Source organism: Pteropus medius, unplaced genomic scaffold (assembly GCF_902729225.1).
Source record: "Pteropus medius unplaced genomic scaffold, Ma_sr-lr_union100, whole genome shotgun sequence".
NCBI classification, from domain to species: domain Eukaryota; kingdom Metazoa; phylum Chordata; class Mammalia; order Chiroptera; family Pteropodidae; genus Pteropus; species Pteropus medius.
In genome coordinates, this window is record NW_024352789.1 from 1,578,979 (window position 1) to 1,605,286 (window position 26,308).

Below are 26,308 nucleotides of genomic sequence, written 5' to 3' on the forward strand. Positions count from 1 at the left end.
GGAAGCTAAGACATTGACTTCAGCCCCCTGTTTTTAGCTACTTAAGTCTCCCACCCTGCTGAGTGTGTCCCAGAGGTTTCAGAAAAGTGCAAATGGGCGGCGGGGGGCGGGGCACTGTACTCACGTAGGCATTGAGGGCGTCGTTGGCCTCTCTCTCTGAGACACCGGTAGTCATCGATGTCACGATACTCATACATCTTTCCAACCTCTGTGAGGAGAGAAAAAATTAAGAGTATATGACACCATCAAAAGAAAAAAGAAAAAAAAGGAAAAAAAAAGTTGCACACAGTAAAAAAGATAACGAAATTTAAAAAAGAATATATCATGCCCCAACTAACCTATGAAGTACTTCTGGCCCCCAAAACGTTTTAAAAAGTTCCAACCTCATCCTATCTCTAGACCTAACTACCAGTTTATAAGTCCCCACGGGGCTACAGTCAGCAAAATCCAGAATGTGGAAAACGTGACAGGTGACCTGGTTTCTTTAGCATGTAAACTGCAAGGAAAAAAGCAGGAAGGGGGAAACCCACATATTAAAAGAGACTTAAAATTATAACCCATTGAACAAAATAACAATCAACGAGTCCTTGCTGATACATACAAAACATACAAAGAAATCCCTCCCAGTGGAATGCCAACTAATAAATGCAGAAGGAATGATGCGAGTGATAATTCAGGCAAATATCATCCACGGATGCTAATACCAGAGGGGAGACTGCCACAAGAAAGAGGATATTTATGTAGGCTCGAAATACTTATTAATTACCAAGGGAAAATAATAACTGTAGGGAATCCTGGAGGATGCCACCTTAACCAAGCGATCAGACTTAGCGTCCCCAAAGAGACAAACTGATACCTGACCCTACGCTGCCTCTGACGGGACACACTGAGAAGCCCATGCATAGAAGTACTTCTACAGTTTTCTTGTCAAAAATGAATCATCTCAGTCTCATTGTGAAGAAATTTCAGATGATCCAAGCTGAAATATAGTCTAAAATGTAAGTGGCCTGTCGCACTGTTTAAGGTCGTGAGAGAATAGACTAAGGTCTCTTTCAGATTAAAGAATTCGAGGCTGAACACCAAAACACAACGCATGGTCCCGGACTGCGATCACAGACAGGCAGGCTGGGACCAAGGCAGGCTGGGACCAACGCCGGCTGTGAATTAGTAACAGTAGCGTAAATGTTGCTGCTCTGACCTCGACTGCAGTGGTTGGTAACAGGAGAGCCTCGTTCTGGGGGAAGACACGGTGAAGCGTTTAAAGTGGCCTCACGGCTGCGATTTACTCTCAAAGGGTTAAGATGATGTACACACGTGTGAGAGAGGAAAATGATGACAAAGCTAATGTGGTAAATGTTAATTACCGGTGAATCTGGGTGAAGAAAGCATGACAGTTCTAGGTATTATCATTTTTCTCTAAGCTTGAAATTATTTTACAAGTCATTAAAAAATTAGACATATCAACCAAATACAACGTGTGGTTCTCCTCGCACAGGCACGTGCGTATGAAGCATCTACAGGTGAAATGAGATGCCTGGGATTTGCTTCAAAATGGTCCCCCAGGGGAGAGAACAAGGTCACCACACGCTGACAAGCACCGGAGCAGGGTGACGGCTGCAGGAGAATCGTGCCAGTCGCTGACTTCTTTACTTTTGAAACGTCTCCCCAAACAAGTTAAAAACAAACTTAAAAGCGGGGAAAGAAGAGCGATGGAGGACCGGGGCCAACCCGCACCCCGCAGGCAAACTGAGGTGCGTCGGCTGCAGAGCCAGCTCTCAGCGGCCCCCGCTCCTCCGAAGGCACTTCGAATACTAAATACTGTCAAAGTACTGACAAAATACATCAGAGTAAGTCAGGGCCACTCCGTTATCACCTAAGCACTTCCTGAGTCCTCTCTTGAGGATTAACCCAGAAACTTCTTAAGGAAAATCACTTCCCAGCTGCCAGTGCCGACATGCTGGAAACCAGGAAAAGCAGGCAACTGACTCCCTGCCAACCCCAGAGGTCACCCTAACACATCGTGTCGAGGACTGGTTCTACCACGGCACCCAAGGAAGCGACAAACAGGGACAGTGGGAAGAGGCCTAAGAACGAAGGACAGCCACGCTTCTCCTTGATGGCCTCCCTGTCCGGGGGTGCAGGGTGGCACAGGGCAGACCCGAGTACCAAGGCAACGAGCTCCCATGGCCACAAAGATCAACCCCAAATCGGCTCGAAGGACTCGGGTTTGAAGGCATCACAGCTTCACCGGCCAGCGCGTCTGCCTCTCCCTCAAATTAGGTCAGATTGCGCGCTCGGCCTCCGTCAACAGCACCTGCGGACTTGTGACACGGACCTGTGAGATCACAGGAAAGCGGAGCTGTGACCCTCACGGGCCGCCTCGCCCACGAGCTCTGAGATCTGTGACCTAGGCTAGCCCCTGCACAGTAAGGGGACGGGATGGGAGCCCACAGGCTGGATTCTCTCTCCTGAGATCCTACCCCTTCCCCCCGCACCCACCCAAGATATGACCAAGGCCAAGAGCATCAGCGCCTCCGGGTGCCAGGCCCGGGCTGTTTTTGCTGGGCGAGGTGGGGGGGGCCTGCTTGCCCAGGTTGAGAGGCAGGTTCAGAGGGAACGGAGACGGGACAGGCAGCAGCATAGCATCCTAGAGTTCCAGACACTGCTTCCTGCTCAAAGCGAGGCGTCTGCTGAGCAAGCAAAGCACGGGGCAGGAGAGCGAGCTGATGAGCAAACTGACAACCGCGCCGTGGGCTAATCTTGGGGAGTTTCCAGGCCCCTCCAAACCCTGGTTTTCTTATCTGAAGGGAGATAAAGCCGGCATCAGGAGGCCGCTCCTGCTGAAAATGACCGAGATAACAGGTGAACTGGCCTCGCTGGATCCGGCCCTTCCCTTTGTGCGGAAGACCGGCCACCACGCACCTCGGTCTGTGAGGACCAGGCCGCCCCCCACAGCCAGGCCACTCGGGCCAGCGGCTCGGCCTTCAAGAGCCCTGACCACTAATCTCTGCTACCACAGGACACAGGTCAGGGCCCTGAAAAGCTTCCTCTCCCACTTAGGCTCTGTGAACGCCTGCATCCCAGCAGAGAGACGGGCAGGGAGAGGGAAAGAGGCTTGAGTGATGGACCCTGCACCACGCAGCCTGCAGGCGCCTCAGCCCGGAGCACCGCGGACTGAGCCCCACTCAGAGGCCTCAGGCAATGCTCTGGGTCACTGCCCAGTCAAGAAGAAAAGTGGCCTCTTGAACAGGGAGGCCCGGCACAGGACGCAGAAAGCGGGAGTCCAGGATCTGGATGCGTGGGTGAGCGCAGCGAGGGATGAGGGACGTGTGAGGGACCCCTCCTCCCGGTGACAGAACTACAAAAGGTGCCGCTCCCCGCCCCCCACTACAGGAATCACCTCCCCATCAAGGACGGGGGCACTAATCAATCAGTCACTCAGGGCGACAGGAGGCCCACGTCCCCTCAGAGGGCCACGGGAGGCAGATCCCCTTCAGTCAGGTAGCAGTGCCCCTTGTCCCCCATGTCCTGTGTCCCTTGGTAGAGAGGGACGTGCATAGCAGTTGCCACGGGCGCTGGCACATGGGCCTGTTCAGTGAGCTCTCCGCATGGCGCCGCCAGCGCCGAGCTCCTGAACCAGCTCTTCTAGACTAAGGGGACCACCTGCCCACGGTTTCCATGACAACGGCACAGGGGGTGGGGCCGGCCTTCCCGTTTGCCGGTATGTACCCCAAGCTGCAGAATGCAGTCACGGGGCTCCCTCTAACCTGCCTCCCCTCCCTCGGCCAGGTGGACGCACAGTCTGGTAAAGTGCGCGCCAAATGCCACGTCCTTCAGAGCAGTGGCGAGTGGCCGAGGGACTGCATTCTGCCACCATCAGAAAAAAATGTGAGCCAACCTGCGAAACCCCACGGACCCATCAGTGCAATCACCGCGCAAGCTGGGTTCCCGCACCCAAGGGTCACTTCTGTGTAAACGAGGACGGGGAGGTGCAAGTCGGAGACTCGAAGCGCATTCCCTGGGGAACCCCCACGGACGAGACTCCAATTACTCCCTGGAGGAGAGCCTCAAGGGCCAAGCCGCTGACCAGGCAACCCTGGGATCGACCACGGCTCCAGAGGTTCTGGGCTGTACAGGCCGCGCTGCCGCTTCCGGCCTGGCTTCCAAGTGGACGGGACCCCTCGGCACAGGAGCCACATGGGCTCCTGAGACCAGGACGTGAGCTCCATGGTCTGAGGCCTCCCGCCTCGGGTGCTATTTTTATCTCATTCCCCACATTGGGATTGGGATGGGCAGGAAGAATTCCCTCTTCAAAGACAGGAACGCGGCCAAGGAGAAGAAAGGGTACAACGCGCTCCCCGGGGTGGAAGCGTCACGGTCCCCACCGGGGGTGCCCCTGACCTGAGCTTCGGACTCCAGACCCCGACGGGCCTTCCGCATCGGCCAGCTCCGACGACCCCATCTCTCCGCTACCCCGACCAGCTGTTTTGTTGTCTTTCACCTTCCCGTGGGCACGTGAGCTGCGTCTCCAGATGATAAGCTCTGGAAAGCAGGCCTTGGGGCTTCCCCATCCTACTTTCCTATCAGACAACGCACAGCACGCACAGCCGGCCAGGAAGCTGCCTGTGTGTGTGTCCCTGGGCAGCAGGGCGGCCTGCGCTGGAAAATACCCAAGCCAGGATGAGCAGAGATCAGCCAGCCACCATCGGCTTTTGAGAACTTCGGGATGCAGGCACAGAGGAAGACGCCAGTTAGTCTTGCCCTTAGAGACACTCTGGTCTGGTGGGACCCACACACAAGGGGTTAAAAACAGAGTGGCAAGGCTTGCTGGAAATTTTGAATGCAAAGGACAAAGGGCAAAGACGGAAAGGGGGGAGCCCAAGACGAGCTGGGAAACATCTACACTGAGGATATCAGAAAAAAACAGAGACCCTCCCTCCCCCTTCTCCCTGGAAACAGTTCAAAGTTCACTCTCGGACAGCCCGAAAGAGCAAGAGAATCACTGCTTCCTCTCTCGTGGTCTCGTTCACTAGCGAACACGTCACTGCTCAGAGCAGGATGCCAGACTGCCCGGTGGCACAAGTCAGGGTAGAGGCAGGACGGTCCCTCTGCAATCAGGGCGGGAAATGAACATCTTCCTCCGACCCTGGGGTCTTGCCCCTCCACGCCCCAGACTGGAGGAGGGAATCAAAGATAGTCAGCTATTTTCTTTCCTCATTCTAGAGCTTCGGTACTAGAACAAAGGGTCAGTAGATACTCTGACAATGACAGTGGCCGTTTCTAAAAAAGTGGATAATGCAAACTGCCAGGCAACCCTAAAGTCATTTCTGTTTGGGGAATACGTTATTTTTAGAAGCATTGTTTATGTTTCCTAATTATATCCCCCTTAGCTGATAAAAACAACAGCAGAAAGCAAATTTTGATTTATCTAAAAGCACAGAGAATTATGGGGTGAAGCATGATGGGAAGCCAGTCTGGGAGTGGTCATTTGCTGATGGATAATCCGCAAAGTCGCTATCCAGCCACCTCTTGATTCGCAAAGTTCATTTTTGCATACGTGTTCCACCATCTTGAATCTGAACACTTTTTCAAACCTTAAGTATGAATTCCACCCATCGGCCTACTCACCCTCTAATATCTGATAAAAGGCAGTGACAAAGTTAGAAGCAGGGGACTGGCCAGCGAAGAGCCGGAGCCTGTGAATTTCCTCGTCCTGTCCCTGGACAACCGGCGCGTTGAATGTGTTAGGCCATATGAACAGTTCAGCAATCACATCCCTGATTCAGGGTGTCACGGTCCTAAGAATCTCTCTCGGAGTGTGGCAGCGAAGAGACGCACCGTCAACTCTGGGTTGTCGGGGACAAGGCCAGAGGACAAGTGGGAGAGGGGAGGGAAGGGTCGGCTCTCCCGCGGTCTAACACCCCAGGTGGGGCTCCCCACGGCCTCGCGCCACCCTACTTTCAGCATCTGTGTGCTCTCCCCTTCGGGAGGGCGCCCTGGCTCTGAACGGGAGACCCCGGGGTCCCGTTCGCCCCGTCACCCACTGCTGTGCTCAGCGCTGAGCAGTCACCCACTTTTCCTCAAGTCTTCGCTCGGTCTGAGCGCCCAGTTACCTTCGCTGGCAAGTGACAGTGTCTACGTGGAGTCATGGTACTTAACAGAGGGTCCAGGACCTGCTCAAGACCCTATCTGCCCCCTTGGCAGACCCCTGGCACATGCATGGCCACTCACACACACACACACACACACACACACACACTCACTCACTACTCCCTCCGAGCCCCAGCCACATGGGGCCTAAGTCTGAAACAGGGTGACCATTAAGAGCTGTGGCCTGGACCGTAAGCAGGAATGTCAAAAATAAGTTCGGTGGATCTGGACGTTGCATCCCTTCCTCATCAGCAGCCCCCCACCCATTTTCATACTAGTGGCTGCTGTTGCTATGACAACCTGTCCAGGAAGTCGGCCCACACGTCTTCCTTCAGGAGCAGGAAGTCTGGAGCAGTGTTTGTGTTGCCCCAGAAAACAACTTGAAGGCCTCCTCCCCCGCCCCCACCCCGTATCCTACCCAGGATCCGCTCAGCTCGATATTTCTAACTCCCCTTCCACCCCCACCCCCCACACCTACCTCCTCTAACTCATCCTTGGCATCCAAACTGGTGGAAAGTAGCAGCCTCCCCCCTCCTGGGGCTCCTGCTCCCGCTCCTCCTGCACCTCCCGCCGCTCCCGAAGCAGCTGCTGCTGCTGCCCCCTTCCCCTTCTGTAACTCCATGGCTGCAGCCAGGAGACGGGAGAAGGCCCGGGAGTGGATGGGTGGGAGTCCTAGAAATGAGGGGCTCTGGTCGCCAGGGACTGGTCGGGGAGAGGAGGGGACGGGTCCCTGTCCTCCGCGGTCCTCCCTCCTCCCCAAAGGCCGCGCCTGTGCAGGAGGCGAAGGCTACGGCCCTCTGGGTCCCGCCCCGGGGTAGCAGCGCCGAGGAAGGCCGTCCGCTCCCGGGTATGCTGGGGAGAGGGCCCGCGCCCCTGGGACGGGGAGGGGACCCCCTTCTGGCTTCTGACCCTCAGGGAAGCAGGGAAAACCCTAAGTTACTGCCTCAGGAGGCGGGCGAAAGAGGAGTCCTGCCCCGAAGGAGGGCGCAGGAGACCTCCCTGGCTGCTGCCCCAAAGGCTGGGGAGCGAGGCGCCTTCGGGTCCGGCCCCGGGGCGGGGAGGAGGCAGTAAGCGCTATAGGGGGGCACCGAGGACCAGCGTCTGCCTGCACCACACAGGGGCGGCCATGGTGGAAGGGCGGGGGCCGGGGAGGCTGCGGGCGACGGCGGGGGAGGGGAGGGAGCGCGGCGCCCCGCGCCGGAAGTGAGCGGTCGCGGTCCCCGGCCTCCGCCAATAGCGGCCTCCGCGACGGCGCCGAGTCTCGGAGAGGCCGCGGATGACGGCCCGCGGGCCTTCTCCCCGGCTGCCAATGGTACGGGGCAGACGAGGGACCGGCCTGATGGACAGCCAGGGTGCCCAATGGCATCCCTGCTTGGCGCTCGGCGGGCGGGCCGGGCGGCTTCCCGGAGGTGGGCGGCGGGGGCGAGGCGGGCAGGAAGCGGCGACACTGCGCCTGCGCACGCTGACGCGCATGCGCGGCGCCCGCCGCTCCCGCCCTCGGGCTGCGGCGCCGCTGAGGACCTCGCCCGGGAGCGGGCTTGTGCGTGGCTTAGGGAGCCCCCCCGCAAGCCCGGCTGCGAATTGGCAGTGCAGGGCGAGGGAGCGGAGCCCTAACCCTAAGCCGTGCCGGAGCAAACGCCCTCCGAGGCTGAGGGAGCCGGCTCCCAGAGCTGAGTGTGCATCACACACGCAAGTGTACGCGCTCACGCAAGTGCAGTTAGCCAGACTTTGCAACAACAAAAAAATGCACGGACCCACTTTTGCAAATCACAGTCGTGCCAGCACTAGATCTCGCGAAATTTCCCTAAGTCACGGAACCATCTTCATCTTTGTTTTGAGTATCTGGTACTGACCCGTGTCACGGAAGACAATGTACTCTCCCCCAGTGAGGAATGTTACCGTCGATTGTGAGTCCAGAGTAGCCTCGATTGCATGAGTTCGTTTCTACTTCCGGGTACCCCACCTGTGCATATCAATAGCTTTCGAAAGACAGATCAAATTTCACAATTTTGAATACTTACTTTAAAAAATCCATACGCTTTCTATAAAACGGAGACATCTTTGAGAGGATTATATGGATGATGAGTGTGAACTCACTTTTTAAACTGAGAAACGCTACAGATACAAGTTAACACTTAGGGAAGTTTATCGTTTTAAGGTTACAGAGTTTCTATTTGAGGTAATGAATAAATTTTGGAAATGATGGTTGCAGGACATTGTGAATGTAATTAATGCTACTGACTCACATACTTAAAAATGGTTAAAATGACAAATTTTGCGTTGCATGTTTTTTTACCACAGTAAAAAATGATTTAAAAAAACTGCGATGGAAAAAATCAGCATTTGACGAAAATTATGCTAACACTGATCAGGCGAGAATCAGACAAACCCAAATCGAGGGACGTTCTACAAAATAACTAGCCTGTCCGAAATGTTAAGGTCATTTAAATCTAAGACGTCTTCTAGATTAAGAATGCCAAAGTGGAAAAAAAAAAAAAATGCCAAAGACACGTGACAACTAAATGCAACTCGTGATCCTGAACTGGATCCTGAACTGAAAACAAAAACGTTTACTGTAATGTACGTTACTGGGACAATCGGAAGTTGAAGAAATTCGAATATATACTATAGGTTAGATAGCAGTTAATTTCCTGATTTTGAAAAATTAATAGTGATTATGTAAGAGAATGTCCTTGTTCTTTAGCACTTTATATATAACAATTTACACAAATATAAAATTATATGTAAATCTATATTTATACGTAGAGGTAAAATCCTGACCCCAACCCCTAATCCTTTGTGCCATATATAGATATGAGAGAGAATGTGGTAAAAATGTTAATGCGTAAACATGGTTGAAGGGTGTACAGAGTTCTTTGTCCTCTTCTTGCAACATTTCTGTAAGTTTGAAATTATATCAACAATTTTTAATTTCAAAAGAAACCCATGAAATGCCACTAAACACTTCCTAGCACAGCTATGGTCAAAAAGATTGACGAGACCAAGTGTTGGGGAGCATGCGTAGTGACTGAAACTCTCATACTTCGCTGGATGGAGTGGAAATTGGACCAACGACTCTAGTGAAGTGGTGAGCAGTAGATACCAGAGCTAAGCAATTCCCTGTGCCGTGACACATCAGCTCCACCCTAAGTATACAGCCAAGAGAAGTGAGTTCATGTGTCCACTGAACGGTCCCGGTAGCGTTATTTATTAGTCAAAACCTAGAAACAATTGCACCTAAAACTGCTTTTTAATAAAAAACCTAAATGAAGTCCAAAGGCCCATCAACAATAGAAAGGGTAAATAAAGAATTGCAGATATAGTCATACAATGGAATAGTACATAGCAGTAAAAACAAACAAACAAACAAACAAAGCCTCCATTACTCTCAACACTAGAGTCATCTCTTATGTTAACTGCAAGGACTCAGCGCTGGAAAGAAATGAGCTGTTGAGCCGTGAAAAGACATGGAGGAAACCTAAGTGCATATTACTGAGTGAAAGAAGCCAATCTGAAAAGGCTACATGCTGCAGAATTCCAACTTTACGACATTTGGAAAAGGCAAAACCGTGGAGACAAAAAGATCAGTGGTTGCCACGGGGTAGGGGCTGGGGAAGATGAATGGGTGGAGCACAGAGGATTTTTAAAGCAGTGAAAATGCTCCCTATGATTTTATAATGATGGACACGTGTTATACATTATACAAACCCACAGAATGTACAACACCGAGAATGAACCTTAATGCGAGCTACGGACTTTGGCAGATTATGATGTGCCGCTGTAGATTCATCAGTTGTTAACAAATGTCCTGCTCTGGGGGATGTTGGTAGCGGGAGAAGCTGTGCATGTGTAGGAGCAGAGGGTATATGGGAGATCTCTCGATCTTTCTGGGAATCTTAAACTGCTCTACAGAAAAGTCTTAAAAACAAAGAATCCAGACACGCTAAGTATATATTGTGCGATTTCATGTACATTAAATTCGAGAACACCAACAGTGATCTATGTCTGTAGAAGAATAATAGTTAGCTCTAAGGGGTGAGGGTTAGGGGAGGTATTAATTGGGAAGGGACATGGAGGTGACTTCTGAGGTGCTGGGAGCAATCTTATCTTTATTTGGATGATGGCATACATGTTAACATTTGTTGAGCTGTTCATTTTACTATATGTATGTTTTGCCTCAATTTTTTAAAAACGGAGCAAAGAAAACTAAACTGAGACACACGGCTTTTCATCTGTCACGTGGGCAATAATCCCCAAGTTTGAAAATAGTTGTCAAAGTTTTAGGGAATGAGTCACCCTCATGTATTGCTGGTGGGTGTGCAAGTCGGTAAGCCCAGCATGGGGCACTTTGGAATGGGTATAAAAACGAGAAATGCACATGCCCGTTGACTCAGCAAGCCCACTTCTAGGAGTTTACCTTGCAGGTTTCCTGCATGGAACAGACATGGACATGAGATTACATGTTGGGTATAGCGATGTCATTAAACACAATAGTATTGATTACAATAGCAAGAGACTGAAAATGTAAATATCCATCAACTCGGTTAATAGATTATGGTTTGTGCACAAAATGAATACTATGCAGCTACAAAAAGAATAAGGAAGAGGCAACCTTTTGGGTAAGGAAGGGGAAAACATAGTAAATATTTGTGTGTGCTCATATTCACATGAAGAAGCCGGGAAGGACCAAGAAGATGATTAAAAAGGGCTTGCAGATGACGACGGGGCAGATACAAAAGAAACTTTGTTGTACATCTTTATATATATAAAGATATTTATAGATATTATCTTTCAACTTTGTCATTGCTGATTTTAAAATTAAATTAGTTTATTTTAAAAGAGAGATGGACTACCACGTGATCTGGCAATTCCGCTGCTGGGTATTTACCCAAAGCAAATGAAAACAGTAACTTGAAAAGCTATCTGCACCCCGAGGCGCACTGCAGCATTATTTATAATAACCGAGTATGGAAGCAACTTCTGTGTCCATTGATGAATGAACGGATCAGCGAGATGTGAGAAAATGTTTTTCTAGGTTTTGACATGTTTAGATATTTGTCAGTTTTTAGAAATTTGTAATTGGTTATCACATTCTAATTAAATATTTATTTCATACCCGATTTTGTACTCTCTTAAAGAGGACCCATCGAACTGTTGTATAACCTTCAGGCCCCACAACACCTGGATCCGCCCTGACTCGGGGCCAGCTGGACACAGGCTTGGAAAAGACAGTACACCTGTCTAATGGATTTTCTAGATAGAAATAAATACCGTGCTTTATGTGACATAACCTTTCTCTTCCCCATCTCTTGTATGAAATCTTCAATAAAATAGGTATTTTTTTCACCTTAAAATCTAACAGAGACCAGAGTTGGAGAGATGCGAATTCACAGCAGCAAGGTGAGAAAAACTATGTGAGGATGAAGGGCGGGGTTGTGTACGTGTGGCCCCAAGTTCTATAACAGCTCCTCGCGTGACAGACACAGGGAGGTGACATTTGCCTGCTCTTTGTCCTCTCAGACTGCACCTGGGAAGATTCTGCTCCAGACAGGGAGGCAGCTTGTCTGTCGAAGGGATGCTGACAGACCAGGACGAACCCATGGGATCTCGCCCAGGAGGAATAGTAAAGAGGTTGGGGTCAGATCGCCGATAAATCTCTAAAGAAATTAGTGCTGCTCTGTGACAGAGCGTCCAATACGGGGGGGCGGGGTGTGGAGGCATCGTTTCTGGAAGAGAGAGGAGATTCGTGTGTGGCCAGAAGAGCCGTCCTAGGCCCGGTGGAAGCGGCGAGAAGGCCAGGTGGCTTTTCAGTACGTGGCGTTTATATTAAACACCAACATCAAGCAATATGGAATTCACATTAGAAGGATGTCCATCAAAAATGTTCACGATAACTACTTCAGTGGCACACTTTCAGGTGACATTAATTTCTTCTCCGTACCTCTTTGTATAAGTGTGTATCATTTCTAGAAAACGAAATAAAGACTTCAGTCTCTAAAGAAAACAAGCAGTAGAAATATGTGGTTTCCCAAGCCCCAATCCAGCTACTGAAATTCTTCTTCCTTTGCTTCTCTCAACTGTCACACAAGTGGATTTAGTTCATCCCGAGCTTCGGAATGTCTATAAAAACTCAGTTCCGAGCTCAACAAAGCAGATGCACCTTCTTTAGATGGCAGTTGGAGGGGCAAGCCCTCTGGTCCGTACACAAGATGATTCCGTCAAAAGGAATTCTAATGATGGCCGTATCTCCATCCTGTCACATCAGGAAGAATATTCTAATGACGATCTGTCAAAATCGAATGGTCAAAAACGAAAGTTCTAAAACGAAAGTTCTGAAAGTTCCCCGATAGAACACAGGAGAATGCACAGACATTTTAAAAAGATTTCGGCCCTGGATGGGCAGTCAGTCTGCTTTTTCTTCTAAGATTTCTAGCGCTCGCGAGCACCTCTCACTGACGCGTCTGATCGTCTGATCGTGTGAGCTATTCACTTCCAGCTCTTCCCCGGACAGCAGGGAGTCCTCACACGAGGCTGACGGTTCGCAGAATGTGGACTCTTCGCATGATGTGGACTCTTCGTAACAGCACAAACACTTATCTGGTTCTTAATATCCGCCAGGAAGAATGAACTCAGGTCACCCTCAAAGCGACCCTTGACGTAGGTCTTCTGATCATTCTCTGTGTTACAAAGCAGGAAACTGGGGCTTAGAGAAGTTGAGGGATTTGCCCAAGATGACGTGGATTCTGCGGGGCAGAGCTGGGATTTGAATACAGGCCGGCTGTCTCCAGAGTTAGCCTTTTAACGACTTGATAGAGGTTTGACACGGTTCCAGTCTTGAGTATGGAGAACGCCCTGGTGTTCTGGCCTGGCTCTGGCCTGCTGGCAGCGAGGCGGGCTGAGGCAGGACAGGCTGATCTGATTATGGGGCGAATCGGCAGCCAAGGTTTGCCATGTGCAGTCCGCCCAACGCGGGGCGTGACTGCGGGATAGTGACAGCGGCGTCACGTTCAGGACGCCGCCGTGATTAACAGATGCACTTGGCCATGGACTCTGCCATGGAAGGTGCTTAAAGGGCACTCGCTGCCCGATGCAGTGTGTGAGCCTGGGAGCCGGGTGGGTGGAGGCTTCTCCCAGCTGCACCCTGTCACTCAATCTGGGGTCAGCACTAGGGCCCGTGGGTTCCGGCCCCCCACCTTCCCCTTCCTGTGGCCGCCTCCTGCCCTGAATCCTTGCCTCTGTTCCCTGCGCCACCGAACTCATCAGCATCCTAACTCTTCATCGCCTGGAACCATACTTGCCTTCCAGCCCAATGAGATTAAACCTCCCTGGACAGCATTAGGCATCCTTAATGGTTAATTTATTTATTTTTATAGTTTTACAGTTCCTGCAATTTAATTTAAAAAAAAATAATAATAAAGACTTTCAGGCTGCAAGACTGGCCTCCACGGCTAATTAGATTCCACAGATCTGTCCTGAAAGGTATAAATCAGTTTTTAAAAAAATTATTACTAAATGTGCTGCTATGGTACGTAAGTGACCCGAGCGAGCGCTTTGACGCAGGGCAGAGGAGGCGGGGCAGAGGATGGTTGCTTTCCTCCGTCAGCTCTGTCCTTTTCCAGGCCTCGGCCTTGGGCAGGGCTGGCTGGGCTGGGGTTCGCTGGCGCGGTCCGGTCCGCAGCGGGCCCTCCTACCTCCAGCTGGACCTCAGCTGGGCCCTCCCCCCGCAGCTGCCCGCCTGCCTCCTCCCCAGGGGGTCACGTGCCCTGATGAGATAATGTATGTCAACAATCGAACGCCGACGACGATTACTGTTATTATTATTTTTCTCATACTCCTGGGAATCCCTGTGCACTCCCCTCCCCCGCCCCTCCCAGACCCGCTCGGCAGGACGGCAGGGGACACTGCGGGGCCAGGCCGCCCCCCGCCGTGTGTGGGCGGCGGTTCCCGGCGCAGGTCCCTCGCCCGGACGCGGACCCCGCCACTCTCAGTAACGGCTTTCCCAGTTCTTCCCGGCCTCGGGGACCTTTCCCCGGAAGGAAACCCCCGCGGTCCCAGTGAAAGTCCGGAGCTGCGGAAACCCTGGTCCTCCGGCCTGTCCGCCGCCCCCGCCCCCGCCCGGCGCCCGCCCCGCCCCGGGCCCCGGAGCCAGGCTGCCGAGGAAGGATCTGACCGGCAGTTTCCTGCCATTGTCTCGCTGGGGCTCCTCAGCTACCCCGCTCCCGCCCGTCCCCTGTCCCCACGCCGACTCTGCAGCCTCGCCTCCCCGAAGCCCGGTCTCTAGACAGGCCGGCCCCACAGCGCGTCCAGCGTGGGCCCGCAGTTCTGTTCGGCCGACCCACTCTCTCCTGGGGCTGCCTGCTACCTTTGAGAGGACTGACTGGGGCCTGGGGGTCACCAGGGCCACCAAAACCCACCAGGAAGTTGAGGCACGTGGTTACCAGGGCAACCATCCTTGTTAGGCCTGCTCGGTACCACTCATCCTCTCTGGGGAGGCGAGGATTTGATGGTGTGGCTCCCTCTCCCAATAAATCAGATCTGACAGAGGCCACAAAGGGTGGGCAGGGAGCACCAGCACCAAGAAGGGTCGCTGGCCAAGCGGGGGGAACCATTTACCCTTTCCTCACCCCAGACACCAGCTCGTGTATTGGGGAGCAGGGCCCTGAGGGCAGGCCTCAGAGCTGCCCACCCTACCTCAGAGTCTCCCTGGGGTGAACCCCAGGGAGAGGCTTGGGGAGGTGGGAGGAGGGCCTGTCTGCACTTGATGGATGGCACTGAAGAAATGTCTGGCACTTGGGCTCCTGCGGGGGAGGTGAAGCCGTAGCCACCTCTCCCTCCCCCATCCGCATTCCTGTCTGCCCGCCCAGGAAGGGGGAGGGGGTGGGCAGCTAGAGCTGGGACGGGAGGGCCCTTAGAGAGTCATTTTGCAAACGATCACGTGTGGGCACTGGCATGGGAGTGGAAGGCACGTGGACAACCCCCAAATCCCAAATGAGACAAAAAAGGGATCCACGTGTCCCCACCCCACTCTTCCTCCTCGGCTCCCAGGCATCCCTGGACAGGAGACGCCAAACGCTCCATCCAGCCCCCGCTCCTTCCATGTGGTGCACCAGGCGTTGGGTAATACAGCCGTCCTCATGGTGGGGTCCAGAGACCCTGCGAGTCCCCAAAACCCTTTGGGGGAGGGATGAGGCCCGAACGATTGTCATGCTCCTGCTGAGACATGATTGGCCTCCACCGTGCTGATACCCGCAGGGAGGGTGTGAGGGGTGACAGCTGCTCACGTCTCCGCGTGAATCGGGGCAGTGGCACTGGATGAGTCATTGTAATTCTCATTACCACGTATTGGCAGTTAAAAAAAAAAAAAAGCCAGTTTCTCTTAAGAATGTTCTTGATAAAGCAATAAAAAGTTACAAACATGTGAATGGGTTTATTACGGTTATTTAAATGAATTAACAGGGCTTGTTTTAATTTCTAAAATGGTACGTATCGATAGATGTAATCCACAAAAACAAAAGCTCTCGGGCCCCTCCATAACTCAGAATGGCGTAAGTGGGTCCTGGGACCCAAGTGTCAGCACTGCTGGGGAGACTCTGAAGGGGAGGGTGGCCTTTCTCAGGTACTGCTCTCCAAGCTGGAGAAGCTCGTCTTATCTGATGTAGGGGGTGGAGAACAAGGCCTGTGTTTTCTGGCAACCCCCTCTCCCCAAAGAAGAGACACTGTCGCTGGAATCAAGGTTTTGATGGCTGCTCTCAGGAGAAGCAAAGCAAACAGGCCTGCGGCCCCCACCCAGTGACACCCCTCTCCCCTCGCACTGTATCTGACATTAGGGGGGCGGTTGAGGGGGGTTCGTGGCCTGTGTGGGCTAGACCCAGATGTGGACTCCCCTCATCCCTAGGGTCACCTACAATACAGTCCCTTTTCCTGTTCCCCCAAGATGGCTCTTCTCCCTCTCCACGAAAGTCACAGTGTAGCAAGGTTGAGTTGAGGGTGGAGGGTATGGGAGGGGTGGGAGGGTCCAGGAATCCACACCCCAGCCCAGCCCACACGGGGGCATGGGGCGGAGAGCGGGTGCTGTGCCTGCCTGTGTGCCACTTGACGTGGCTGTGTGCTTTGGTCCGGTCCTGTGAGCTCTGCGTTCCCCCCCACACCAGTCCCCTTTCCGAGGTGATAAACGGTGTCTCCACTGAGGTCAGCACACCTGAGCTTTCAAACCACTTCTCCGATCCTTCGGCAATGGTGGGGCTGCTGTAGGCGAGGCTGAGGCCTGGCGCCTCTCTGTCGCCTCCGGCACAGAGAAAGGAGGCATCCAAGGCCAGGAGGGGAGGTGGGTCAACCTCGGGTGCTAGTCCCCCGCTCCCCCAGGAGCCAGTAGGTCCGAACTTTGCCTTTGCCCTGGAGGGAAAGAGAAGTTGGGGTGGGGAGTGGCACACCCACTTTCCCAAATGATGTGTGTGGGGTTGGCCAACTGAGAAAAAAGCTGAGGGACGGTCACCCCCTCGAGGCCCCCATGGGGTGGTGAGGCAGGGGCTCCCCTCTCTACCTTCATTTCTACATCCCCACGAAGCTCCAGCTCGAACCCACCGAACTCCTCCAGCACGGCCTTGGTCTCAGAAGACAAGTGGATCTTCAGGGCTGAGCGGGATGAGGGAGAAGGAGGGTAAGGGATGTGAGAGAGGGGACCTGGGGACCGCGGGGTAGGAAGATGCTCTCCCTCCCTCCTTCGGCCCGGAAGCCTAATGCAGAGCCCCACTCCACCCACGAGGTGTCTGACCATGTGGTCCCTCCCTTGGAACTTCAGAGCTGTGTCCTCTATCCTGGTCCCCAAGAGTCACGTATAGCTATTTAAATTTAAATTAATTAAAGCTAAGTATAGTTAAAAATTCGGGGCCTCAGTTGCATGACCACATTTCAAGAGATCCCAGCCCCGCGTGACCGAGGCCGCCATGCTGGCCAGCAGAGATTGCCCCGCGTTTTCATCGCCGTAGGCTGTTCTTCTGGACAGCGCTCCAGCGCGTCACCGGGCAGACAATACGGCCCGGTGGTCAGGGCTCAGGCTTCGGACCTTGCCCTGCCCAGTGCGAATCCCAGCCTGACCACTTGCTTGGGGGGAGTCATGAACTCTCCGGGCCTCGGTGTCCTCGTCTGCGGAATGCTGGCAGCGACAGCACCCATCCCCTCCGGCTCGGAGGAGGCACTGTATCAGCGGTTGCTGTTGCTGGTGTGTAACTCTCGCCCTCATTTTCTGGCCGAGGGAACGGAGTCCCAAGGGAGGAGGTCTGCCCAGGCCGCTGGTCTCAGACCCAGGCCCCTTGTGTCCTGACTGGCGCCCCCACACCCCTCTTCTGGCCTCCCTCTGAACTCCCGGGGCCTGCAGCACAGAGGCCTTGCTCTGTTACGGAACCACTTCTCAGAATATGCTGAGCACCGGACCCGGTGAGAGGCTTTCTCCAGCAGCCCCGAACGCAGTGCCCAGGGAATGTCTGCGGAACCGGAGGCCCCCTGGGCTCCAAGGAGCTCTTCTCCGGCTGCAAGGCTTGGATGGGGTCTGCGTGGACCCCAGCTAACTGTGGGTCTGAGTCTTCTCAGTATCCCAGGGCCTGGCACTCAGTAGTCACTCAATAAATGTTGACTTGATTGAATTGTGTTGAATACAGCAGGAGAGCAGAGGGTCAGCAGGAAGCAAGACCAAAGGAAGAGGGGAGAGCAAGCATTTATTAGGTACCTACTGTGTGCCAAGGGCTGTGCTAGGTTTTTTTCAAGCCGAGACAGGCATCGTTTTACAGCTCAACGGCTGAGGCTCGGAGGAGTGGATGACAGTTACGGGCTTGTCATGTTTTATGGCTTTTCCCCATCACTCTAGTGAGTACATGTTCTACTCCCATGTCACAGATGAGGGGAGCGGGGGCTCGGGGACGTGCGGCACACTGGCCCGGCTGGGGCAGCTGGAGAGCCGAGGTTCACCCCAAGTGGGCCGCTCTGAGCCCTCCTCACCACAGCTGGGAGGCGTGGAGGGGCCGTGAGGCCGACATTCCTGCTGGGACTGTGAACACGGCAAAGACTTTGCAACGCTTGTCAAGATGGAGCTAGGACCTCAGAACTAGATTCGAGGCGATCTGCCCCGGCGAGCCCTTTGGAGCAGGAGCCTGGGGCAGCCCAGGCTAAGAGAGGTGACAGGGATGGGACAGGCACAACCTGCATTGGGAACTTTGGGCTCCAGCTACCCTGTCCTCCCACCCTGTCTAGAGGGTGGACACCATACCTTCCCCGTTAGACTCCATTCTTGAGGCCGTGTTGACTGTGTCCCCAAAGAGACAGTAACGGGGCATCTTCAGCCCCACCACACCAGCGCACACGGGTCCTGGAGGGAGGGAAGCCAGTCAGCAAGGGGAGGGAGGGTGGTAAGGGAGGTGGGTGGAGGATGGAGGGTGGCCACAGGGCGGGGCTGGGGCGCTCCGCAGAGGCAGGAGGTGGGATGAGGCAGGTGGAAAGAAGCCTCCCTCCCGCGGCTCCAACCTTCGGGAGCCGGCTCGGGCTTCGGGCTTCGGGGGCCTCACCTGTGTGGATGCCGATGCGCAAGCGCAGCTGCTCCTGAGGCCGGTGGCGGATGCGGAAGGAGCGCACGGCGTCGAGCAGCGCCAGGGCCATGCGGGCCACCTCGCGCGCGTGCAGCCGCCCGTTCCGCACTGGGAGCCCGGACACCACCATGTAGGCGTCCCCGATCGTCTCCACCTGTGAGGGTGGCGCGAGGGCTGGACCGTCTCTTCCCTGTGCTGCCCCCAACACCTCGTGCCCTGTCATTCTGTCCGCTCATCGGCCAGCTGGCCTCTCTTTCCTTCTCCCCCACCCCCCCGCCCCCGCACGGTTTCTCTCCCTGCTCCTGTCTCTGTGACACTGTCTCCGCCTGTGTCCCTTGGTCTCCTCTCTTACGGATTCTATGTCATTCTGCCCTTCCCCTCTCGCTGGCCCTGTCCCTGAGTCTCTGTCTGTCTGTCCGTCCCTTCTCATCCCTTCCCCCATCCTCACCTTGTACACGTCGAAGTTGTCTATAACAGCATCGAAGCAAGTGTACAGGTCATTGAGCAGGGTCACCACCTGGAAGGAAAGAGAGCCAAAGGGGGCAGGGGGTGAGGGACCCCCGCCTGGGCTTGGGCGGGTGGGAAAAGCGGAACCAGAAACTGGCCTGCGGGGGTGAAGACGCTCCGCCCAGCACACCTGCCTGGCTGCCCGCTGCGGCTGCGCCCTGACTCACCTGCGCCCTGACTCACCTGCATGGGCGTGCTCTCTGCTGACAGGGCTGTGAAACCCACGATGTCACTGAAGTAGATAGTCACGCTGTCGAAGGCTTCGGCCTGGACGGTCTCCCCGCGCTTCAGCTGCTCAGCCACCGAGCTGAGGGGCCAGGGGTCAGAGGGTGAGGCGGGGCGGGGCCAGGGGCGGCGGGGCGGCACCAGCCAGGGCACTCACTGGGGCAGGATCTGGTAGAGCAGGGCCTCGGCCTTGCCCTTCTCCTCCAGGTAGGCCTGGGTGCGCCCCTCCACCAGCTCCTCCAGGTTGTCGGCGTACTGCTCCATGCGACGCAGCAAGTTGTCCAGGATGTTGCTGCTGTTCTCCCTTGGGGCGCGGCGGACGAGGTGCCGATGGGGACGCAGCTGTGGGGTGCAGGCCAGAGGGGAGGAGGAAAGGTAGCTCATCCCTGCGACTGGGGGGTCAAGCCGGAAGCTTCGGGCATCCTGGCGATTTTGTTCAGCCCGGGGGAACACAGTGAGGACGGACAGGACGCCAAAGGCACCGGGATCGATGGGGAGCCGCGGCAGGGCGCGCGGGGTCAGCGTTGCGTCTGGAGGCACCGGGCCGCGGGGGCCAGGACGCGAAGCCCCCGGAGGGCACACTGGGAGGGGAAGCGTCAGGAGTGGGGGGGCTCCTGTGGCGGGCAGAGAGACTGCAGCAGAGGCGGGAGGCCCTGTCTTCTCTGCACAGAAGACTAGGGACCGTGGGGGGCTGGGCAGGAAGGGTGTGGGGTGGCGGTGTTGGTGGAGGAGCAGGAACGAGGGGTAGGCGGCTGTTGGACAGTCGGGTCGTACGGTGCTGCGAAGGGGCCTGCGAGGCTATGGCGGTTGCAGCTGGCCGTGTCAGGGGCCGCCTCGGCCACCGCAGGGGCGAGACTGAAGCGCGGGGCGGGCGAGGAGGGGGCGGGGCGGGGCGGGGCGGCGGGGGCCCGCGGCTCCAGCCACCTGTTGAACTTGCGCAGCGTCAGGCGGATCTGCTGGAAGGGCGGCCGCTCCTGCGGGTCCTCGGCCCAGCACCGCTGCATCAGGTGCCCCAGCTCCTCCAGGTGACTCTGCAGGGCCGGGGAGGGCCGGAACGGCGGCTGCTCGCCGCGGATCACGCGCTCCACGATCTCTGTGTGGTGGGGGGAGCGGGGCTGAGGGGCAGGGGCAGCCGAGGGGCAGCTGAGGACCGGGGTATGGGGCTGGCGAGCCCCACAGGGACCCGGGCCAGTCTGCTAGGGTCACTGGCAGCAATGGGCGGTGGCCGAGCGATCCAGAGGAAGGTGTGGTGGCGTTTCCGGGGTCTCTGTCGCTGGGGCTGGGGCTGGGGCTAGCCGAGCCTGCGGCGGCGGTAGGGGACAGCACGGCCCTCTCACCTTTGGGGCTGAGGTCCAAACCCTCCAAGTGGAAGACACCGCTCCTCAGGGCGATCTCCTGAAGGATGATGCCGAAGCTGTAGACGTCCCCGGCCTGGGAGCCCCGCACAGGGGGCGAGGCCATTCGCAGGAGCTCAGGGGCTGTCCACAGCTTTTCTGTGGGTCAGAGGTCAGTGGTCACAGGGCCAAGGGCCCTGAAGCTCAAAGGAACCAAGGATGTGGCTAGAGGGCGTGGCTGCGACTGATCTGGGGTGCTGGAGCTAGAGGGTCCCTGAGATCACGCGTCTGCCTCCCCTTCCGCTGATGGGTGAGCTGAGGCCGGAATGGCCAAGCTTTCCATCTCCCTGCGGCCGGGCTGGGGCCGGCTGGGGGCAGAGTGGGGCTGGGCTCACTGGCATAGAGGGTGTGTCCTTGCTCTGGCTCTGGGTCCCTGAAGCTCTCCAGCCCGTAGTCGGTGATCTTGAGCACGAAGCGTCCGTCTACCACGCAGTTGGATGACTTCAGGTTCCCATGGGAGCAAATGGACCCGTTGTGTAGAAAGAGCATCCCCTGGGGACACGGGAGGCACGGTCTGGGGTACGAGTCGACCCGCCGCCAGGCCGGGGAGCGGCACGCCCCCCTCCAGCCGACCCACCTTAACAATGTCGTTGGTGAGGGAGTACCGGAACATCCAGTCGAGGGTGATGCTCTCATTCTCCAGGATGTCCTGTTGGGCAGTGAGAGTCAGACCCGTGCCCTGCCGACGCCCGGGGTGCAGCGAGCAGGGGCCTGCCTGCTGTCAGCTGGCAGAACGGGACGGAGCTTTGGGTTGACTCCGGTGCCACTGCCTACAGCCACTCCCACTTTACAGATGGGCAAACGGAGGTCAGAGAGAGGGAGAGGCTTGCGCAGGGTCCGAGGGCCAGTCAGGGTCAGAGCCTGGCCTAGGCCAGGTTTCCCAAGACCCGCTTTTCCCCTCACCTGCAGGCTCCCCCGGGGACAGTACTCCGTGAGGATACAGATGTTGGGGGGGTCGGTACAGGCGCCCACGAACCTGGTCAGGTGTTCGTTCTGCACGTCCCGCATCTGCAGGTGGGAGCCCACATCAGGAGCCCGCGCTGGGAGCCCACAGAGGCCTCGCTACGAACCCAGTGTCCCCGCACCCCCCCAGGATCCCTCACTCTTCTTAATTCCCTATTGATCTCCGCAGACCTCCTAGGAACTTCCCTGGTGGTTCCAGCATGTTCTTTAGCCCACCTCCCCCCAGACTCTGCTCCCTGCTCCCTCCGCCTCCCAAGCCCTGTGCCTCCTGGGGCCTCGAGTATGGCCCCTCGGCGACCTTCCTGACGACCTTCCTCCGGGACCTCGCCCGTCTCCCCTCCTCATCCATGGTCTCCTCCTCCCACTCGCAATATACAAGTGCCCGTCCAAGGGGCTACGGACAAGCCGAGGTCCCCGCAGGCCCGCGCCCCGCGGTGCCCTTCCCCAGGCCGCCGGCTCACTGCCCCACGTTACATGCTTCAGCTCAAACAGGACTCTTCTCGTCAGCTCGATGCGCTTACGGTTCACGCGCTTCACGACCACGAGGTTGCCCTGGGCGGGGAACGGGAGACTGTCACTGTGAGGAGGTGGCCCCGGGCCCTGGGGACCCCTCTGTCCCGCCGCTGCCCCAGCCCCCGGGCCCACCTTATAATACGCGGTCTTGGCGAAGACTTGGAACTGGCCCTCGGTGGTGAGCAGGGAGCCGTAATTGGAGCCTCTCTGAAGGGGTGGCGGGCAGAGGGACAGTCGGCCCACGGGCCCCACGGCCGGCTCTCCCTCCCGCGGGCCGGACCGCTGCTCTTATCCACGCCACGAAATCCTCTCATTTACTTTTTTTCTTTTTTAAATATGGTTTCATGTACACTATCTTCCGTCTCTGAATGAGCCTCCGGAGGGAGGCTCCGCAGGTGTACTCATTCTCTAAGGTGGCTCAGAGAGGAGACGTGACTTGCCCAAGGCCACACGACAAGTGAAGGCAGAGCTGGGCCTAGACCCCTGCTCCCTGCTCTCCCCCCTACCCATCAGGCCCTGCTCCTCTTCCCTATTCCCCGCCACCAGTGTCCTCACCCCACTCAAGGTCAGTCGGCTGCCCGCGCTCCGAAGGTGCCTCTCGAGGCTGCTGGGCTGCAGGTCTTCCCAACGCACCCGCCACAGCTCTGAGGCCAGTTCCTTCTCCAGCTGCATCTTCCTGGGGTGTGAAAGCTGCGTCTGAGCCCGTCTGAGCCCCGACCCAGGGCGGGGTGCTCTGCCCACAGCCCCTTCTCACAGCCCTGGGATCACCGCCTGTGCCGAGGCATCCCCGCCGCTCTGCGGAGCGGCAGATGGGGGACTGTCCTCTGAGCCGAGACTCGGAAGGCGTGGGTGAAACCCTGCCTCACTGGGACCCTGGGGTAGGCGCTTCATTCCTCTGAGTCTCGTGTCTTCTTGTCCAAACGTCCTCCTTTGGAAACTGGGGACTCGACATGTATTTGTAAGCACTGCTATAAGAACGGGAGAGCGCCGAGGGCTGCGTGGGGAAGCGGCCACAGGTAGCATGGAGCACACGCTGGGCCAGCACTGATCCCGCCCCGTCCTTGCCTCTCTTCATCCGTAACTTCTCCTGCATCTTCTCTCCAGCTCCAACAGGAAAGCAGGACCGGGGCCTTTTATCTCCCCGGGGACTTATCATCCCTGAGCAGCCAGCAGGGACCCGATCCCAGAGGGTCTCAACCACTGCTCTCATCCGGTCTGCTAGAGTAGGAAGGGCTGACAAGCCAACGCGCTGCCACCGCCCACGCCCCTGTGATGCCACGCCTGCCCTCGACTGCTCTGGATCTTCTCAGACCCAGCCCCCCACCCCCCACTCCTCGCCCGGTTCCCTCCTCCTCTCTCCCCCGGGTCCTGAGGCTTTTTAGTGTCTCTTCTCCCCCATCTCTGTTTCTTCTGCTGTCCCTTCCCCACGCCCTTCCCTCAGGGCCCTGCCACCGCCCCTGCCGTCGGTGCCCCAGGCTTCCCAGCCTCACTCAGCACCCTCGCCCTGAGGCCCACCTGTATATGAAGACGGAGATGAGGAGGATGCTGAGCAGGGACAGGCTGCCCACCAGAGCCAGTGCCTCCAGGGTGGAAAAGTGGGCTGCAGGAGAGAGTCGAAGTTGTGGCAAGAGAGGCTTCGGTTAGACCCCTCTAACTGTCAGCCAGTGCACTAGGATGGTGCAGGGAGGGAAGGAAATGGCAGGAGGAGGGTATCTCTCCAGAAAGTTCTAGGGGGGGGGCCGCGTCTCCGGAACGAGAGGCCTGGATGCCAGGGGGCAGGTACCTTGGTTGCAGGCTGGGTCCTCATTGTCAAAGCCACATCTGGGGATGTCAGGAGGTGGGAACCCCAGGGGCCAGTTCAGTTGGTGCCCCGACACGGCCACCAGCTCTTCGGAAGTCCCGTTGTAGTTTAGGACGACCTACGGGAGGGCGGGAGTGGCCGGCGGGCACGGTCCAGGGGGGCGGTCCTGCCTCCACCTTCCCTCTCTATTTCCAGAGCCTGCATGTGGGCTGCCAACTATTTACCAAACTCCTGATGCCAGTGGGTACAGGGAGCCCCCACACCTAGCCCCTGTCATTAGAGGAAAGACTTGAAAACTCAAGAGAAAAAAACTCAAAAACTGCATATAGAGAAAACTCCAGAGAAAGAAAACTGTATAGAACCCAGCCCTACCCTCAGGGAGTTTATAATCCTGGGTTGAAGCTCATAGAAAACAAGGAAAGGCAGTGTTCTCGGCGCTGTTCCCATGCCTAAGCCATGTACCCCTCCTCCAGGAAGCCTTCCCTGCTTGATCTGCTCCTCGGCGCCTGTGCTCCCGTCGCTGCCTGTTCCTGACTGCACTTAGACTCCCAGGATGTGTGTTCACTTCGGCCCGAGGCCCCGACTCGGCCTGACCCTGCTGGGCTGGGTCCTGCCTGCCTTGGGAAACGCCAGACTTCCCGGGGGCAGGGCGGTGCCCCCTCCTCGGTCCTGGGGTTCCCTAAGGGTAATGCCTTCGTCCCTATCGTTCCGTTGCTTCCCCAGACAGGAGTGAGTCTCTTTTATCCAGGACTCTACTTAAGGTAAGCGACCAGGCACGTTAGGGCGACTGCAGAGCGGACAGGTGCCCTGGCAGGCTGCGGGGGGCAGCGCCGTCTTCTGGGGGCACAAGCCTTACCCTGAAGGCGCCCGTCTCAGGGTCCATGTCCCAGAGGGAGAAGTCGGTCTCCCGGTCTCCATTGCTGTCTATTTTCAGGTATCCCGCCACACCTAGGGCGCAGAGGAAGATGGCTGTGTTTGCAGCGAGCAGAAGGGGGTTCAGGGACACCCCCACCCCGTCTTCATCCCTCGATCGTCTGTCTCTGCTTTGCCCTCCAAACACACATACATGATCATCAAAGGGACAGACACTCAGCAGCGGGAATGAGTGGGGCTGGGCGCATAGGGCACGTCCCGGAGGAGCCGGGGAGATGGGGCAGGAGGGAGGGCCTGACGGAGCGGAAGGACTCTGTGGAAGGGGAAGAGGCGGGCGTGGGCCGGCCACCGCCCGGGCGCAGGGCCGCGGCTCCCCGAGGCGGCCCCTTCTTGCCACCTCCAGGCCCTGACCTTGGAAGCTCCGGTTCCACATCCGCTGGGTGATGGCCTCCCCATCGGTGACTGTGCCCCCATGTGCCAGAGTCTCGGTCACCGCCTGGACGTAGAGCAGGAGCCCGTCGTGGAAGGACGCTGGGATGGTGTTCACCTGCAGGGATGAGCAGAGCCTCGGTGGGGCGGGGTGTGCGAAGGGCCCAGAGCGGGGTGCTGTGGGGGAGGGGGCGGGGCGCTGGGAGCTTGGAAGAGGACCGAGAAAATGTTCCCATGTGACGGAGACTTCGTTACTTATAAGACACCTCCGCATATGCCACCGCTTCTGAATCTTGCTAGGCAGACAGGGCAGGATGTGAGAGTCAGAGACTGAACAACTTGTCAGCGTCCCCTCCGCCCGGTCACCAGAAGAGATACAGAGACAATGGGAAGGGAAAGAAGGGGAAGCTGGGAATACTGGGATGGCAGAGGGCCGTGCGGCGGGGGCTGGGGGGCCACGCGGGAGGGGCCCAGCACCCCCTCCTACCAGGCCGTCCTCCACCGTGAAGTTGAACTGCTCGTGGGCCAACCGCTTCAGCTGCCGCAGGAAGTCCACGTAGTCAGGGTTGTCCGGCTCCTTGTACGTAAGGATCTTGACGGCCTGAGGAAGAGTAGAGAGGGCTGAGCTAGGAGTTGACCAGTCCCCCGGGTACCCTGGGGTCCACCTCCCGGACCTGCAGCTCTGCTTAGCCCAAGGTCAGACTGGGCCCCACACCCTGGGCGAGGTGCTGCCTGCTCCAAACGGGGTGGGGGGTGGTCCAACGGGATGGCGTCTCCCAGTCCTGTTGTCTGCGGGACTGGGACAGCCTTTCACCTCGAGGCCCTTGTCCGATCTTCTTAGCCTCCCCTGCCCTCCATCCATACAGCCCTCACCCCCC

At 56.7% G+C, this 26,308-nt stretch overlaps 2 protein-coding genes across 4 annotated transcripts in view; both read right to left on the reverse strand.

Annotated features, from left to right (window-relative positions):
• Positions 1–7,386, reverse strand: part of INTS3 (integrator complex subunit 3) — a 32,548-nt gene extending 25,162 nt beyond the window's left edge. Inside the window, exons 1-2 of one of the 3 annotated variants that reach the window (XM_039849879.1) lie at positions 6,629–7,386; positions 125–208 (exon numbers count right to left, since the gene is read on the reverse strand). In XM_039849879.1, the coding sequence (XP_039705813.1) occupies positions 125–208; positions 6,629–6,772 (228 nt within the window). In that variant the 5' untranslated portion in view covers positions 6,773–7,386. The remainder of the gene's footprint in view (positions 1–124; positions 209–6,628) is intronic. The other 2 variants (XM_039849880.1, XM_039849881.1) reach the window with 2 other exon arrangements.
• Positions 7,387–15,553: 8,167 nt separating this feature from the next.
• NPR1 (natriuretic peptide receptor 1) overlaps positions 15,554–26,308 on the reverse strand; it is a 13,616-nt gene continuing 2,861 nt past the window's right edge. The window contains exons 3-22 of the mRNA XM_039849887.1: positions 25,918–26,104; positions 25,413–25,548; positions 24,985–25,076; positions 24,111–24,246; positions 23,843–23,927; positions 22,883–23,003; positions 22,460–22,534; positions 22,289–22,366; positions 21,755–21,859; positions 21,429–21,500; positions 21,187–21,343; positions 20,795–20,950; positions 20,382–20,550; positions 19,615–19,761; positions 19,416–19,539; positions 19,174–19,242; positions 18,705–18,879; positions 18,410–18,508; positions 16,691–16,782; positions 15,554–16,542 (exon numbers count right to left, since the gene is read on the reverse strand). Of these exons, the coding sequence (XP_039705821.1) occupies positions 16,480–16,542; positions 16,691–16,782; positions 18,410–18,508; positions 18,705–18,879; positions 19,174–19,242; positions 19,416–19,539; positions 19,615–19,761; positions 20,382–20,550; positions 20,795–20,950; positions 21,187–21,343; positions 21,429–21,500; positions 21,755–21,859; positions 22,289–22,366; positions 22,460–22,534; positions 22,883–23,003; positions 23,843–23,927; positions 24,111–24,246; positions 24,985–25,076; positions 25,413–25,548; positions 25,918–26,104 (2,338 nt within the window). The 3' untranslated portion in view covers positions 15,554–16,479. The remainder of the gene's footprint in view (positions 16,543–16,690; positions 16,783–18,409; positions 18,509–18,704; positions 18,880–19,173; positions 19,243–19,415; positions 19,540–19,614; positions 19,762–20,381; positions 20,551–20,794; positions 20,951–21,186; positions 21,344–21,428; positions 21,501–21,754; positions 21,860–22,288; positions 22,367–22,459; positions 22,535–22,882; positions 23,004–23,842; positions 23,928–24,110; positions 24,247–24,984; positions 25,077–25,412; positions 25,549–25,917; positions 26,105–26,308) is intronic.